Below are 14479 nucleotides of genomic sequence, written 5' to 3'. Positions count from 1 at the left end.
ATCTCAGTGACTCATGCCAGCGGAGTGAGAGCTACATACTAGTACACGCAACTCAGACAAAGCCCAACCTTTTCAGGGGAAATTGGAAGCACTTCGCATGGGCAAGAGGTATCAAGAGCTTTCCATGTGGGCCTGGAGGGCCTGAGGAAAGCAGACGGGTGTCCCTGTAACATTCTCTGTTGCCTCTTTTTTGGAGGGGTGGAGGCTTAGGGAGAGAGGCCCAGATGTGGAGGCCCTGCTGGTTGTTTGGGGAGCCCTCTGGGGTAACAGGAACAGCCCCAGCTGGCGACACAAGTCCCCCTGGTCAAGAGCTGGCTTTGCCATCACTTTGGTGTGTGAACTCAGGCAAATTGCTTTTCCTTTCTTGACCAAGTGCTCTACTGGCTTCTCAGGGGTCCTGCGAGGGTCCCATGAGGTTAGACCCACAGCAGAGCTTGGCAAGAAGTTGAAGACTGCTCCTCACAACATGAGGAACTATGGGAAGACTCATGACAACTTGGGTGCCCTTACCTCACAGCTTTGGTGAGTTTGGCCTGGCCCTCTGGTGGAGAGACCAGCACGGTGGAGGTAGTGGGAATCTCCTCATCTGGAGACAGGCCCAATTCCAGACTTGCAGATGACTGCAGACCGACATGCTGAACCTTCGGCTTCTCCCAGGGAGGGCTGCCCTTGCCCTGGGGAGCGGCTCTGGATGAGACCCTGGAGCTGGCTCGCCGGGTAGTGCTGGCGGAGGTGGAGGCCTTAGGGGATGGCTCTGCCACTTCGCTTTTCTCGTCCTCATCTTCAATCACCACTAAATCCTTGGGCATCTCTTTAAACTGGTACACCAGCCTCTGCCCTTCCACTTTGGCAAGGATGCCCCTTTGGTAGTAATATCTGGGGAAAAGGGTTGAAGAGTTAGCCAGGGGCATACCACCCTCAGGGCAGGGCAAACATGAGGAGGAACCTGGCCAGGAGGCAGATGGGAGCTCAAGGACAAGGGTAGTTGGAAGGCCAACACTTGGACTTGGGAAGACTTTTATAAAATTTCTGAGATCTCCTGAGGACTCAAAGCGTCCATAAAAAGGGGTTTCAAATGCCAACCTCCACCCTGCGTTGGAGCAGAGGACAGGGGGTGAGTGAAGAACAAGAGAGGATGGATGGATGATGGGGGGTTCAGCAGTCTTCCAGTCTACCAGCTGTGGGTAACTCTGGCCCGTCTCCCTAGCTCTCTGGCTTGAAGAATGTGAAGGAAGACCTTCTTGCCCTAGCTGGTTTGGCTTAGTGGATAGAGCATCGGCCTGCGGACTGAAGGGTCCTGGGTTAGATTCTGGTTAAGGGCATATGCCCGGGTTGTGGGCTCGATCCCCAGTGTGGGGCCTGCAGGAGGCAGCCAATCAATGATTCTCTCTCATCATTGATGTTTCTATCTCTCTCTCCCTCTCTGAAATCAATAAAAATACATTTTTTTAAAAGGAAGAACGTCTTGGGGATGGGATGCCATAAAATGCTCTTCTCCTATCAAGAGAGAAAAGGCTAGGACAGAGCTGCAAGAGGAAGGGAATTGTTCCTTCCAGAGGGGGCCTGGGGAGTGGCTTAGGGCAAGCAGATGGGAACGTTAGGAGACCCTATAGCAGGAGGGCCTCCTTGCACATGAGGAAGAGTGTGGTGACTCCTCCAGGGCAGGGACCCCCAGCAGCTCCTACCTTAGAGCCCTCCCCATTGTCTCGTAGTTCATGTCAGGCTTGTTCTTCTGCTTCCCCCAGAGCTTTGACACAGCTTTGGAGTCCACCAGCTTGAAGATGCCTTTCTCTCGCTGGGTCCACTTGATGTACTTGGGGCAGGTGTTCCTGTCTTGCAGAAGTGCCAGGAGGAACTCCCACAAATAGATGGTGTTGCCTGAAGAGGACCAGGTGGTGAGGGGTGGCCCAGGCACCCTGGCTCCCTTCCCACCCCTGCTCCCCTGACTACCAGCCATACCTTTGCCATCCTTAGATTTCTTCCGAATGGGTATGCTGGGGTCAGTGACAGGTGAGGTACTGCGGTTGCCCTTTGTCTTCCGGACTGAGGAGAAGGGGAGAGCAGGGTGAGGCTGAGACCACGGCAAGTGCTGCAGGCCGAGCTCCCAAGGAGGGCCTAGAGCTTATCAAGTTGGGTGTGACAAGGCAGACAAGGGAGAGCCCAGGATCGTTCTCCTTGGCCACAGCTCCCAGGTACGTGCACCTGCCCAATGGGCCGCCCTCATTTTCAGGCCCCAGAACAGCAGTACGATGTGGGGCAATGAGTCACCTTTAGAATCCACCTAGGCTAATTTTTGAAATGAAAAGGCAGCCTAAAGGTGTGACAGTGCAACACTGGGGTTTTGGTTGCCATGATGACAAGGCAGTCTCAACCAGCCATCACCCAAGTAAATCAATAACACAGGGCTTGGGAAAGCCCAAAGTCCTCTCCCATATATGGTCTTGGCTCCATGAGCTCTCAGAAGGAAGATAAGAACACAAAGCACACAGCAGAGGCCCCCACGGGGCCAGGGACTGGCCATGGGGGCCAGGCCTGGTGTTTGAACACCCAGCTTAGGATTTTATCCATTGGGATCATCGGCACTTCTGGAAGAGTTTACATCTATGCCGGGCAGACAGGAATGGGCTGGGAGATGTCTGGCTATGGGCGGACCAGGTTTTACTTTATGTAAGGGAGGCCTTTTCATCCATCACTGCCATACCAGAGAGCTGTCTTCTTAATGTGTCTGTGGGCTTCCACACATTCAACCCTATGTTTTCCCCGACTGCCCCTCTCCTACCACCCGCTCCTTGAACTCAGTCTCTCTCTCTCTCTCTCTCTCTCTCTCTCTCTCTCTCTCTCACACACACACACACACACACACACACACACACTCTTCTTTCTCTCTCTCTTACTTCTCTTCTTTGATTTCCCAGTCTTCTTGGCACTTTCCTCTTTGGAGACCTGCTCCTCCAGGGAATGCCCCTCCTGGTCACCAGTGTTACCAGCGCTGTTCAGGGCATTGGGCTCAGAGACAGGAAACAGGTAGTTGGGCAGAGTGGTGGCTGGAGCAGGGTCTGAGTCCGGAAGCATTTCGGAGGTGCTGACTACAAAAGAAAGGCCAGTGCAGGGTAGGAGCGTGCTCTCCCAGCGCTCCAGAGAATGATGGGCTCCCGGGGAAAGAGCAGAGGTGCTGTTCCCCTGAGCCCCAAACACGGGAGATACCTGAAAACACCTCATGTGTCTCATACCATGAGGAGAACAAACATCTGTAGACCTGTGGGCATGAACCAGCCCCATGACGGCTGCCACATTTCGAGCCCACTGCTGTTGGGAAGTTCCAGGCGATGCCCAGGATAAAGGGCCACCTTGATTTAGTCATTCACTTATTTCTATAACTGAAGGGGACCTTAGAAACCCTTTAGCCTGATTCCTCTGCTTTCCTGATGAGGAAACAGACCCAGACATGGCAGGGCACATGCCCAAGGTCACACAGTAAGATGATGCCTGGTACATGTAGCCACTCTGTAACTGTCTGTTGAATCCTGAATGAATATTAGTGACAGAGTCGGGATTAGAAATGCTGGGACTCTTAACTTGCAGCTTCAGTGCTTTCTTTGCTGTGCTGTCTCCCAGAGCCCCCTTGGGAAGGGGAAGTTAGGTCCAGGAGTCCTCCTGTGGAGTCAGGGAAAATGCCTGAGGGAGTCCTGGAGGAAAAGCCTGCCTTGGGGAGGGATGGCCAACCTCCAAGATCAGGAAAGGGACGAGAAGGTACCGAAACCTGTACATTATAAAATAAGCCACACACTGCGTAGTCTTCCTGGGAACCCAGCAAGAGAGAGGGGGGACTGAAAAGTGACCCTGGCCAATAGTACTCAACCGTAAAAAGGAAGTAGATTCTGATACATGCTACAACATGGGCAGGCCTTGAGGACATTCAGCTCAGTGAAATAATCAGTATTGCCTGGCTGGCGTGGCTCAGTGGTTGAGCGTCGACCTATGAACCAGGAGGTCACGGTTCAATTCTTGGTCAGGGCACATGCCTGGGCTGCGGGCTCGATCCCTGGTAGAAGTTGTGCAGGAGGCAGCGGATCAGTGGTTCTCTCTCATCACTGATGTTCTATCTCTCTCTCCCTCTCCCTTCCTCTGAAGTCAATAAAAATATATTTTTTTAAAAAGAAATAAAGAAGCCAGTCTCTGAAAGACAAATACTATAAAATTCCACTTATCTGAAGTACCTAGACTAGTCAAATTCATAGACAGAAAGTAGAATGGTAGTTGCCAGGGGCTGGCGGGAGGTGGAGGGGGAGTTGTGTAATGGGTAGAAAGTTTCCGGTTTTCAAGATGAAGAATTCTGGAGATGGATGGTGATGATGGCTGCACAACAATACAAATGAACATAATACCAGTGAGCAGTACACTGAAAAATGGTTAAGGTCATCAATTTTATGTGTATTTTATCACAATTTAAAAATTGGGGGAGCCCTAACTGGTTTGGCTCAGTGGATAGAGCGTTGGCCCTCGGACTGAAGGGTCCCAGGTTCAATTCTGGTCAAGGGCATGTACCTCAATTGCAGGCTTGATCCCTGGCCTGGGTTGGGGTGTGGGCAGGAGGCAACCAATCCATGTGTCTCTCTCACATAAATGTTTCTTTCTCTGTGTGTCTTTCCCCCTCCCTTCCACTCTCTAAATATCAATGGAAAAATATCCTCTGGAGAGGATCAACAACAACAGCAAAGAAAAAAAAATGGGGGGAAAGTCACCTTGGCCACCTTTCCTTGTCTGTGGTGCCCTCCAGCCTCCTCCCATTCCAGTCACAGCTCAAGAATAAGTTTATGTGTATGTTGGTGGGGGTGGGTACATACGGCTACATGCACATGTTTCTGAGAATCCAACACATGGACATGATCTTTTTATTTATTTATTTTCTGTTTTTTTTTTAATCCTCACCTGAATATATTTTTCCATTGATTTTTAGAGAGAGTAGGAGAGAAGGAAAGACAGAGAGAAACACCAACGTGGGAGAAACACATCAATTGGTTGCCTCCTGCATGCACCCTGACCAGGGCCTGGCCCAGGGAGGAGCCTGCAACTGAGGTACATGCCCTTGACCAGAATTGAACCCAGGACCCTTCGGTCTGCAGGTTGACGCTCTATTCACTGAGCCAAATCAGCTAGGGCTAGACGTGATCTTTTTAAATACCATTTGTGTTGCATTGAGTAAAGGCACTGAGGTTCATACTTACAGATCTGCTTCTCATCCAGGATGTTGTTGGGAGACTCAACATTGAGCAAGACTTCAGTGGTTGGCATGGTTTGTGAGGTTGCTTCATTTTCATCTGGTTTCAGGTTCCATGGTAAGAGGGGAGAAAAAAAAGTTCTCTTAGGGTACAAGATTGGGGGTACAGCTATAACCAGGGCCAGCCCAGAGAATAGTGCAAAGGAGCCAAAGGATAGCCTGAGAGGGACCATGCACCTCCCAACCTAGTCCTCCACCTTCTCTCTACACCCACCCCAGCTATCTCCACTCCTCATTGTCCTCCTCCATCTCAAAAGATCATGAATCCACCTGGCCAGCATGGCTCAGTGGTTGAGCATCAACCTATGAACCAGGAGGTCACAGTTCGATTCCTGGTCAGGGCACATGCCTGGGTTGCAGACTTGATCCCCAGTAGGGGGTGTGCAGGAGGCAGTTTATCAATGGTTGTCTCTCATCATTGATGTTTCTATCTCTCCCTCTACCTTCCTCTCTGAAATCAATAAAAATGTTTTAAAAAAAGATCATGAATCTATTTACATGACTTCCTCCTCTATGAAGTTGTACTACCTTTTGTTTGTCCTAACTGCCCCATCTAATTTCCAACTGTTGGGGGCCTTGCCTTTGCTGTATGTGTCACTATAAGCCATTGTGTGTGGGCTACTGTTCCCTGAAGACAGACCCCTTTGTCCTCCACAACTTCCCTGCCCAGGAAGGGGACAGACCTGCCAGCATGAAACTGCCCTCCAGGATCTGATCCTGTGTCATGCACAAGGTCCTGTCCGTTATGATGCCGTTGTGACCATCTTCTAGCTCCAGTCCTGAATACAGATGCAGTAATTCGGGGTAGGGTACCTGCTCCACGATCACAGCGGGGAATACTGAGGGGTCTTCCAGCTGTGGAGAAGAGAGGGATCTGGTTCATGACCCACCCACCTCTTCCAGGAAGCCCTCCTACCAGAATCTGGCCCTTCTTGCAATTCCAAATTCTTAGAACCCTCAAGAGCTGTCCTTTGTCTTAGACGACATTGCTTTGGGTCTGACCTCACTAGATGATGAATTTTTAATTAACAGCGATGGGCTAGCTCTGTACCACCTGCATTCAACCAAGGGCAGACAGCTTTCATTGGCTGTAGTTATGGGTTAATCCATGGGCAGGGTCGGGAAAGGATTAGTCAATGGCAAGGGCGAGAGGCTCGATCTATAGTCAGGGGAAGGACTCAGCCTACAGTCAGGGTTGGGTACCCAGGGTTAGGGGCTCAGATTGTGGACATCTTAGGGATCAGTCTGTGGCAATGAAGATGAAAGAACAGAGGCATTAGAGAGGAAGAAAGGTAAGGGCTCAGTCAATTTCCAGTTTGATTCAATGGGTGCATGGGGACACTGTTCATGTTAAGGGGGTACCAGGAGGAGGAGGAGGAACAGGTTTTTGGAGAAATATAAGGGGGGGGCAGTGTCTGAATATGGTTAGTTTGAGGTACCCTAGAGATATTTAAAATGGAGATACCGTTCAGGGAGTAAAAAATATGTGTCCAAGAACTCAACAGGTGGTCGCTAAATCCCTTGGAGTGGAAAAAAATGATCAGGATAAGAATTTGACCCCTGGAAGACATAAGTGTTCTAAAACCAAACAAAGCTAAATAAAAAAGGAGTGTGATCGAAACTGTTTGTTGTTGTTGTTTTTTGCAACTTTTTTTTTTAATTATGTTTGGAAGGAAATATACCAGAATGTTCATAATGATTATATTTAAGTTGTGGGACTTTGGATGATTTCCCCCCCATTCTTTATAATTTTCTGTATTTTTCAAATTTTCTTTCATGGGACTATTAGTTAATTCTTTCTTCATGGAAAAAGAGTGAGAATACTCAGTTCTGCCTAATGTGTCTGAAGGTTCCAGAAGAACAAAAGTTAATAAAATGCTTTTGGGTTTGGCTACTGGGCAGTCACCCAGGCTAATCCAGTTTCAGGGGAGTGCTGGAGTCCCAAGGCACATTACAATGGATCGCAGAGAGGACAGAGTGAGGCAGGCAGTGGGGTGTAGTGACTAAGGCCATAAAGTTAAGAGCTGTCTGTGCAATATGGTAGTCACTAGCCACAGGTGACTATTTAAATATAAATGCAAGTTTTTCAAGATAAAAGATCAGTTCTTCAGTTGTGCTGGCCATAGTTCAAGTGCTCCATAGCCACATGGGACTAGTGGCCCCATACTGAATAACATAAATATAGAATACTTCTAGCATCTCAGAATATTCTATTGGATTGTGCTGGTCTAGAGCCAGACTGCCTGGGTATCAAACCAAGCTCTACTATTTACTAGCAGGGTGACCTTGGACAAGTTACCTAGCTTTTCTGTGCATTGGTTTCCTCATTTATAAAATTTGGATGATCATATTACTGACCCCATAGGGTTATTTAAACAAATCAATATGCCTAAAGCAATTAGAACAAGGCATGGTGTAGGTTCTTATTGTTTTATGTATCAGGAGCTTCTAGGAGACTGGCAATATTTTATTTCTCAACCTGGGTGGTGAGTTCATGGGTGTTTATTTTATAGTTATTCTTTAAATAGATAAACACATATGTATGTGATTTATGCACTTTTTTGTATTCATGATACAAACATTTTTTGCAATAAAAATTGTTTCCTGCCCGGCTGGCGTAGCTCAGTGGTTGAGTGTTGACCTATGAATAGGGAGATCATGGTTCGATTCCCAGTAAGGCACATGACTGGGTTGTGGGCTCCGTTCCCAGTGTGGGGCATGCAAGAGGCAGCTGATCAATGATTCTCTCTCAATAAAATGATACTATCTAATAAAGAGGGAATATGCTAATTGACCTTCATGCCATAACAAATATGGCAGCGCCCACAGCCAATAAGGAGGGAATATGCTAATTGACTGCCCCGCCCACAAAGATGGCAGTGCCCACAGCCACAAGATGGCGGCACCCAGTCCCCTCAGCCCCGCCAGGGCAGCAGGCGCGTGGCAAGGCCAGGCCCGCCCCCAGGTGGACCTGGCTGCTCCGTGCGCCTGCCTCCGGAGTCCCCCAGTCCCCTCAGCCCCCAGCCGCCCAGGGCCAGCCCGAGGCACAGGAAAGCCTATGATGGCAGCTGCCCAGCTGCCTAGGGTGGCCTGAGGTGCAGGCAAGCCTTGGATGGCAGCTACCTAAGGCTCAGGTAACCAGGGCTGGCCGAGGCTTGCACTGCGGGCAGTGGCAGCAGCAGAAGTGTGATGGGGTGATGCCTTCCCCTGATCGCCAGGTTGCCTCCTGCCCCTGAGGGCTCCCTTACTGTGAGAGGGGGAAGGCCAAACTGAGGGACCTCCCCCCTCCAATGCATGAATTTTCATGCACTGGGCCTCTAGTATTTTAAAAAATTGTTTCCTAAAATGAGTGAGAGAAAGGAGGTGAGAAAGTAAACTCAGAGGGTGGAGCCTACGTTGGGGAGAAGAAAGGCACAAAGAAGGTGGTATTTTGAAGGAAGTGGGAGGAAGAGAGGCATGTGAGGTTTTCTTTTAGGATTGGGGAGACCTGCCTATGTTCTAAGTTGAGAAGGAAGGTCTGGGAGATCTGAAATACATAAAGAGAAAGAGAGGAGTTGATCAATGGTTTGAGGGAAGTAGGAGAAAGGAGAGTAAGTACAGGGCCAGGATTACTCTTGGAAGGGACAGGGACACTTCTTTCTCCCAGGCCAGTGAAAAGGAAATAAGAACAGTGATGTTGTCGCCCTAGCTGGTTTTGCTCAGTGGATAGAGCATCAGCATGCGGACTGAAGGGTCCCAAGTTTGATTCCAGTCAAGGACACATGCCTGTGGGGGGCATGTAGGAGGCAGCCGATCAATGATTTTCATTATTGATGTCTTTCTCTCCCTCTCCCTTTCTCTCTGAAATCAATAAAAATATATATTAAAAAAAAAGAACAGTGAAGTTGTCAACAAAATGGGGGATGGAAGGAAACCGAGGGCTTCCTTGCCTTTGAGCTTCTCTGTGGACTGGAGGAGAGGCTGTCTGCTGAGGGTGCAGGGGCGTGTATGGGGTTGGAAGGTATGGGGTTGGGAGTGTCTATGAACAGCCTCTATGAAGAACAGAAACAGCTGCTGAGCAGACTAGAAACAAGTAAAAAATGACTTGTAGCATTGAGAACCCAGGTAAGGTTAGAGTTTCTTGCTTTCTCCTCTAGGCACTTCAGGGTTGTTCAATAAAACTGAGCAACTTGGGTAAGGCCCCACTGGACAGAAAGTTTAATATACTAAAAGTCCACTAGGGGGCAGCCTTTCATAGTGCGCTAGAGATTGCACAAAGTTTTCCATCTTCACAAGGATTTAGGATAGAGGGCATCAGAATTAGGCTGAAGTGCCCTTAGAGGTGATCCAGGTGGATATCCCCTTGGTGAAGATGGGGAGATGGCAGCCAGATACAGTAGGGGACAGGCCTTGCCTAGGTGACACTGTGGCCAAACTAGGATCAGAACCCAGGACTCCTGGCTCCTACTCTTCCATTCCTTCCATTGTAGCTGGCTGCCAGTTTGTGAAAAGAGGGGAGTGTATGGTGGCGAGTGTGCCAGGACACTATCTGATAGGTACAGCTAAGTGCCCGGAAAACGGTTTAACCCCACTGCAGGGCAAGGTACGGAGTGGTGGGGACTCGAATGCAAGAAGTCTGTCCTATTTTCCAACTTCCTGAAACCTTAAGTCTCCATTTCCAGTGTATCCTGAATTTTAAATCGAGGCTGAAAAGATGGTTATGGAAGGGTTCATCAACCAGGCTAGAGCCGTGAGCCTGAAGATGCCAGGGGTTGGACTCTGCCCTGCAGTTCCAGCTGGCAGTGCTCACTCCTGCTATGTGGTTGTCCCAGCAACTTTGTCACTGTGACCCTGGGGTGATGGGAAGTGGCTGAAAAAGCATAGGCAGGTCAGTTCACAACTGTGCATTCAGCCCACGTTGCTGACTAGCCAACAGCTCAGCTGGTGTACTTAGCATCTGCTTGGCTGACTTAGTGACTGCATGTGCCCTGTAATTGCACGTGGGCAACCAGCTCACTAAATGACCACCCCATGATTACTGACTGGCTTCATGAGTGGCTAGCTGGCACAGTCTGGCTGACAAGTGGGCCTAGTGCCCTGAACCTAGTAGGTGCTTGATCAATATTTGCTGACTGGTTAGCCGGCCAACCAGCTGGCTCACTGGCTGTCTGCCTGCCTGTCTGTGTCTGTCTGATCGTCTGCACTGGCTGACTGGGCTCCATGCTCTGGGGGCTGTACCTGGTGTATATCATCCATCCCGTTGCTTGCAAACTCGAAGATCAGGTCACTGGGCTGCAGGGTTATAGCCATGCTGTATTCTCAGAGCTGACAGCAGAATCCGCAGGGCCCTCTGGAGCCGCGGGGTTTTCTTGATGAAGAGATGCTGCTCAGGTACCTTGGAGCTTAGAGCCTACACTCAAGCCACAGGAGAATAGGGGTGTAGAGAGCTGGAGTATGTGGTGGCCTAAGCCAAGTTCAAGGCTGCATGCTGGGCTGGGCCGACCGCAGGAGTGACCTAGAGAGAAGGGAGAGGTGGGGGCACTGAGTAAATTACCTTCCTTGAGCTCTGTTCCCAGGACAGCTGGCCAATCAGAGGGACCCTGCCGTGCCAGGGCAGACTGCCAGGAGGGGATGGCTAAAAGGGGAAGAAGGGGGAAGGAGAAGAAAGGAGGTAGGTAACGAAAGAGGGGAAAGGAAGGTAACTGAGTCACCTCCAGTGAGAAGGGGCCAAGCCTCAGTGCCCATCTAAGTCACCAGCATGTGCACCTGAGCTGGCGCTGAAGTTAGGCAGCTTCCCTCCCTCCCCTCCCCCACTCCTCTGGAGGTGACAGAGAGAGGGACTTTGATCTCTCTCCACCCTGCACATTAGTCCCCAGGGTGTGGCCACAGGGAAAATCAGGGCTTTGTGGCTGGGGCAATGGCATGAAAAAGGCCAAAAATTCCTTTGGCTCAGGAAAGACTCTTGTGCGAGGGGTATGGGTCAGGACACATGGGTGTAAAGGGTGCTCTTCCAGATGCTGCCTGGCTCAGTTTACCTTGGGAGTGGGGGTCACTTAGCTCTGAAGGTCAGAATCTACAGAGGAAGAAATGTCTTGCTGTGAGGTTTGTGTAGTTCGCCTGACCCTGCTTGTGGGGATGGGACTCAGACATAGCCAGGCCTCCAAAGAGCCTGGGGGCAGGGACAGGTGGGCCCCAAGATCTGCCCACTCATCACCACCCCACCACCAGCCCGATAGCCTCTGTGCTGGTTGTGGGCTTGTGTTCTTGGTTCAGCTTTGCTTTCAGTTTCAAGACTGAACTGTCACCCTGGGAACTTGTGAGGAGAGCCCTGGCTGGGGGAGGGGCCCAAGGAACCTGGCCCATCCTCCAGGGCCGATTCGGGGCCCTCCCTTTCCAGGAAATCTGTCTGCTGTAGTTTGCACGTCTCTCCTCTCCTTGAATGCCTCACAGTCTGTACCTCAGGCATTCACATGGCACTGGGGCCTCCAATTGTTTCCTGTGCTTGCTATGCTTGTACTTGTTGTCTGCGTTCCCACCCATGCCTGCCTTTCAGAGGCTCGCTCCTGCTCCCACGTCCCTCCTGTCCATCTGCTCTGCTCCACCAGACCTGAACAGTTGGGCTTCTCCACTTGCAGGTGCTACATCTTTGGCCCTCAGTGTTCTGTTTTTAGTGACATTGTGTGTGCGTGTGCTGGGTCTCTAAAACAGCCTGGTTCAACCACAAGCGTCTGAAGAACTGGGGCCACGCACCATAGTGGGAGTGACTCCTTTGGCAGTGCCAAGGGTGGCAAAACCTTCTCCTAGAAGGAAAGAAATGAGGAACTTCAGAGAGGGGCAAAGGGGAGGGAAGGGTGGGGGACCACGGATGACCTCCCTGATGACCGCTCTCCCCCACAGGAGACACCCAGGCCTCTCCCACTTCCTTTCCGTTAGCCCACAGGGCTGGCTCCGCCCTCTCCCCACCCCCAGTCTCATCCCCACACCTTTCCACCCCCCCCCCCCAAAAAAAAAACTCTGAGAAGTCACTCAACTCAAGCTGTCAGGTTTGAGTTTCCCTTTGGGTGCATGAGAGACTGGTGCCTGTCAGGGCAGAGGAAGCACTGGCAAACCAGGGTCCCTGCTTGAGCTCCACCCCTCCCTCTCCCCACCACCCCCACCAGATCCTGTATGTGACCCGGTCTCCTGTGGCCCAAGAAGCCTCCCAGGGCCATTTATGCTTGGAAGGTCTGTCTCCCCCACCCAGAGTGCCCAAGGCCCACATTCCGCAGCTCCAGGCCTCCCACAGGCCAGGCCGGCTGTCTGTCCACAGAAAGCATTCTCAAACTAATCAAATGAAAGGCTATCACTTTCACCTAATCCCACTTTGTCTAAACACGAAACTTCTGAACAACTCCTGTGTCTGTTCCCTCTCCCCGCCAAGGGCCTGAGGCCTTCCCACCGACGTGGGCCTTCAGGTTTGCTCATCCCTTTGGCTTCTCTTCATGTTTGCGAGCTCAATGCCCCTTATCTCAGCCTGTGGAACCTCTGTGTGCCTTCCTTACCTCCCCCATTAGTCAGTGGCTTCCTTGAAGGCAGGGACAACTGTGTTGATCATTGATGAAACTTTAGCAGCCTTGCACTGTGCTTGGCATGGAGCAGACACTCAATTCCTGTTTGTGGAATGAACGTATGAATGAATGAATGAATGAATGAATGGTACTGGTCATTCCGTACAAGTGAGCTGTGTTTTCTGGGCAATAAAATATATCTATTTGTACACTGGGTGTGGTGTGAGTGTCATATCCTCTGGCTTATATAAAAATGAGAGGAATGTGTGCACTCTATGTGTACAATATCTGTATATTTTTGCATTGTAATTTACAACAAGAGTTGGCTGCATGTGTGCAAACATGGTAGATAGGTATGTGTGCAGGGCATGCCCATGTGTCCTAATTATGGGGACACGTGGGTAAGAGCCTCTGTGTGTCAAAGGCCATCAGGGCAGCAAGCTGTCATCAGTTGTCCCCCAGCTCATGGTGGCTCAAAGAGGCTGTGGTGAAGAGGGGTGTGGGTTGCTACCACCACTACCCCCTATGCTTTCCAGGGAGAGAATATCTGCAGAATATGTATGTGGCCCATGGGTTCCTGGGGTGAGCCCCCCAAGGTCCACTCCGCTAGGGTGGAGGTGGGAGAGGGGAAGGCAGCACAAGGAGGGGAGGTTTGAAAGAAAAGAAAGAGACTAATCCAGTTGTCTTCCTTGTGTCCAGATGTCTAAGTCTCTAAATGAAGGACTTGGTTGGTACAGATCCTGCTGGCCCAGGCCTGTGAGTATTGGGAGGCTGCACACATCACCCACAGCTCATATTGGTGTCTCCTTCTGCCTGAGCTCCAGCCTGAAGCTAAGGTGAAGGGTGTAGGGGGCAAGTAGCTGCCCCATCTGTCCTACTCTGTTGGCCGAGGCTTAGATCACTCTCCCCCCCACCCCCACTACCATGGAACCTTCCAGTCCAGAAACTTTCATTTCTCTCCCCTTAGATGTTTGAGGATTTGAAAGTGAGAGGTGGAGAGGGGCTCATTTGCATGCTCACTCACTCTCCCCGGCGGAGGACTGAACCGCCTCCCCAAGTCCCTCAAAATAACCTCCCTCTCCCAGGAACCTGAAACCAAAGAAGCCACCATCACAGAAGGCCCGCCCTGCTGGAGACCAGAGAGGCCCACTCCAGGGGCTCCCCTCACCAGGGTCCTCAGAGAGGCACCGAGACACTGAGATGCAGATTCAATGGACCAGAGCCCTGGGCACTGTCTTGCCAGCGAGTAGGGGGCTGGGGGTGCACATAGGCACTTAACTCAAGGAATTGAGGCACCTGGGAACCCTTAGTAACCGGTGGTGAATTCCCCCCACCCCGCCCCATCACTGTTTCAGTCAATTCAGCTCCCAGGGTGTTAAGAGCTCCACCCCCTTGACTCCCTTGGAGGCCACTGCGGGATCCCTGGCTCCCAGGGCCAGTCCTACTTAGGCTAAAAGCAAAGCCTCTGTGAGAGACTATGGCCCTAGGCACTGCGTGGGTGTGTGTGAGCCACAGGAGGGAGGGCGCCCAAGGCCCAGGCCTGCAAATGCACACCTCTGGCTCTCTGTGGTTCGGACTGCATTTCAAAACCAAAATAGCAAAATAGAAGTGGTTTGGGCCGCTCCTGCGTCACCACAACTGTGCGGTGTTACAGACGTAAAGACCCTTTCTGGGC

The 14479-nt window shown here is 50.9% G+C and overlaps 1 protein-coding gene across 1 annotated transcript in view; it reads right to left on the bottom strand.

Annotated features, from left to right (window-relative positions):
• The window catches only part of ELF4 (E74 like ETS transcription factor 4), a 45067-nt gene that overhangs the window by 3171 nt on the left and 27417 nt on the right, over positions 1 to 14479 (bottom strand). The window contains exons 2-8 of the mRNA XM_008153897.3: positions 10496 to 10772; positions 5962 to 6133; positions 5226 to 5318; positions 2895 to 3086; positions 1960 to 2043; positions 1686 to 1878; positions 511 to 876 (exon numbers count right to left, since the gene is read on the bottom strand). Of these exons, the coding sequence (XP_008152119.2) occupies positions 511 to 876; positions 1686 to 1878; positions 1960 to 2043; positions 2895 to 3086; positions 5226 to 5318; positions 5962 to 6133; positions 10496 to 10567 (1172 nt within the window). The 5' untranslated portion in view covers positions 10568 to 10772. The remainder of the gene's footprint in view (positions 1 to 510; positions 877 to 1685; positions 1879 to 1959; positions 2044 to 2894; positions 3087 to 5225; positions 5319 to 5961; positions 6134 to 10495; positions 10773 to 14479) is intronic.

The sequence above is a fragment of the Eptesicus fuscus genome, chromosome 1, assembly GCF_027574615.1.
Source record: "Eptesicus fuscus isolate TK198812 chromosome 1, DD_ASM_mEF_20220401, whole genome shotgun sequence".
NCBI lineage: Eukaryota > Metazoa > Chordata > Mammalia > Chiroptera > Vespertilionidae > Eptesicus > Eptesicus fuscus.
The sequence above is the reverse complement of the archived record's forward strand: the minus strand, read 5'-3'. Positions and strand labels throughout refer to the sequence as shown.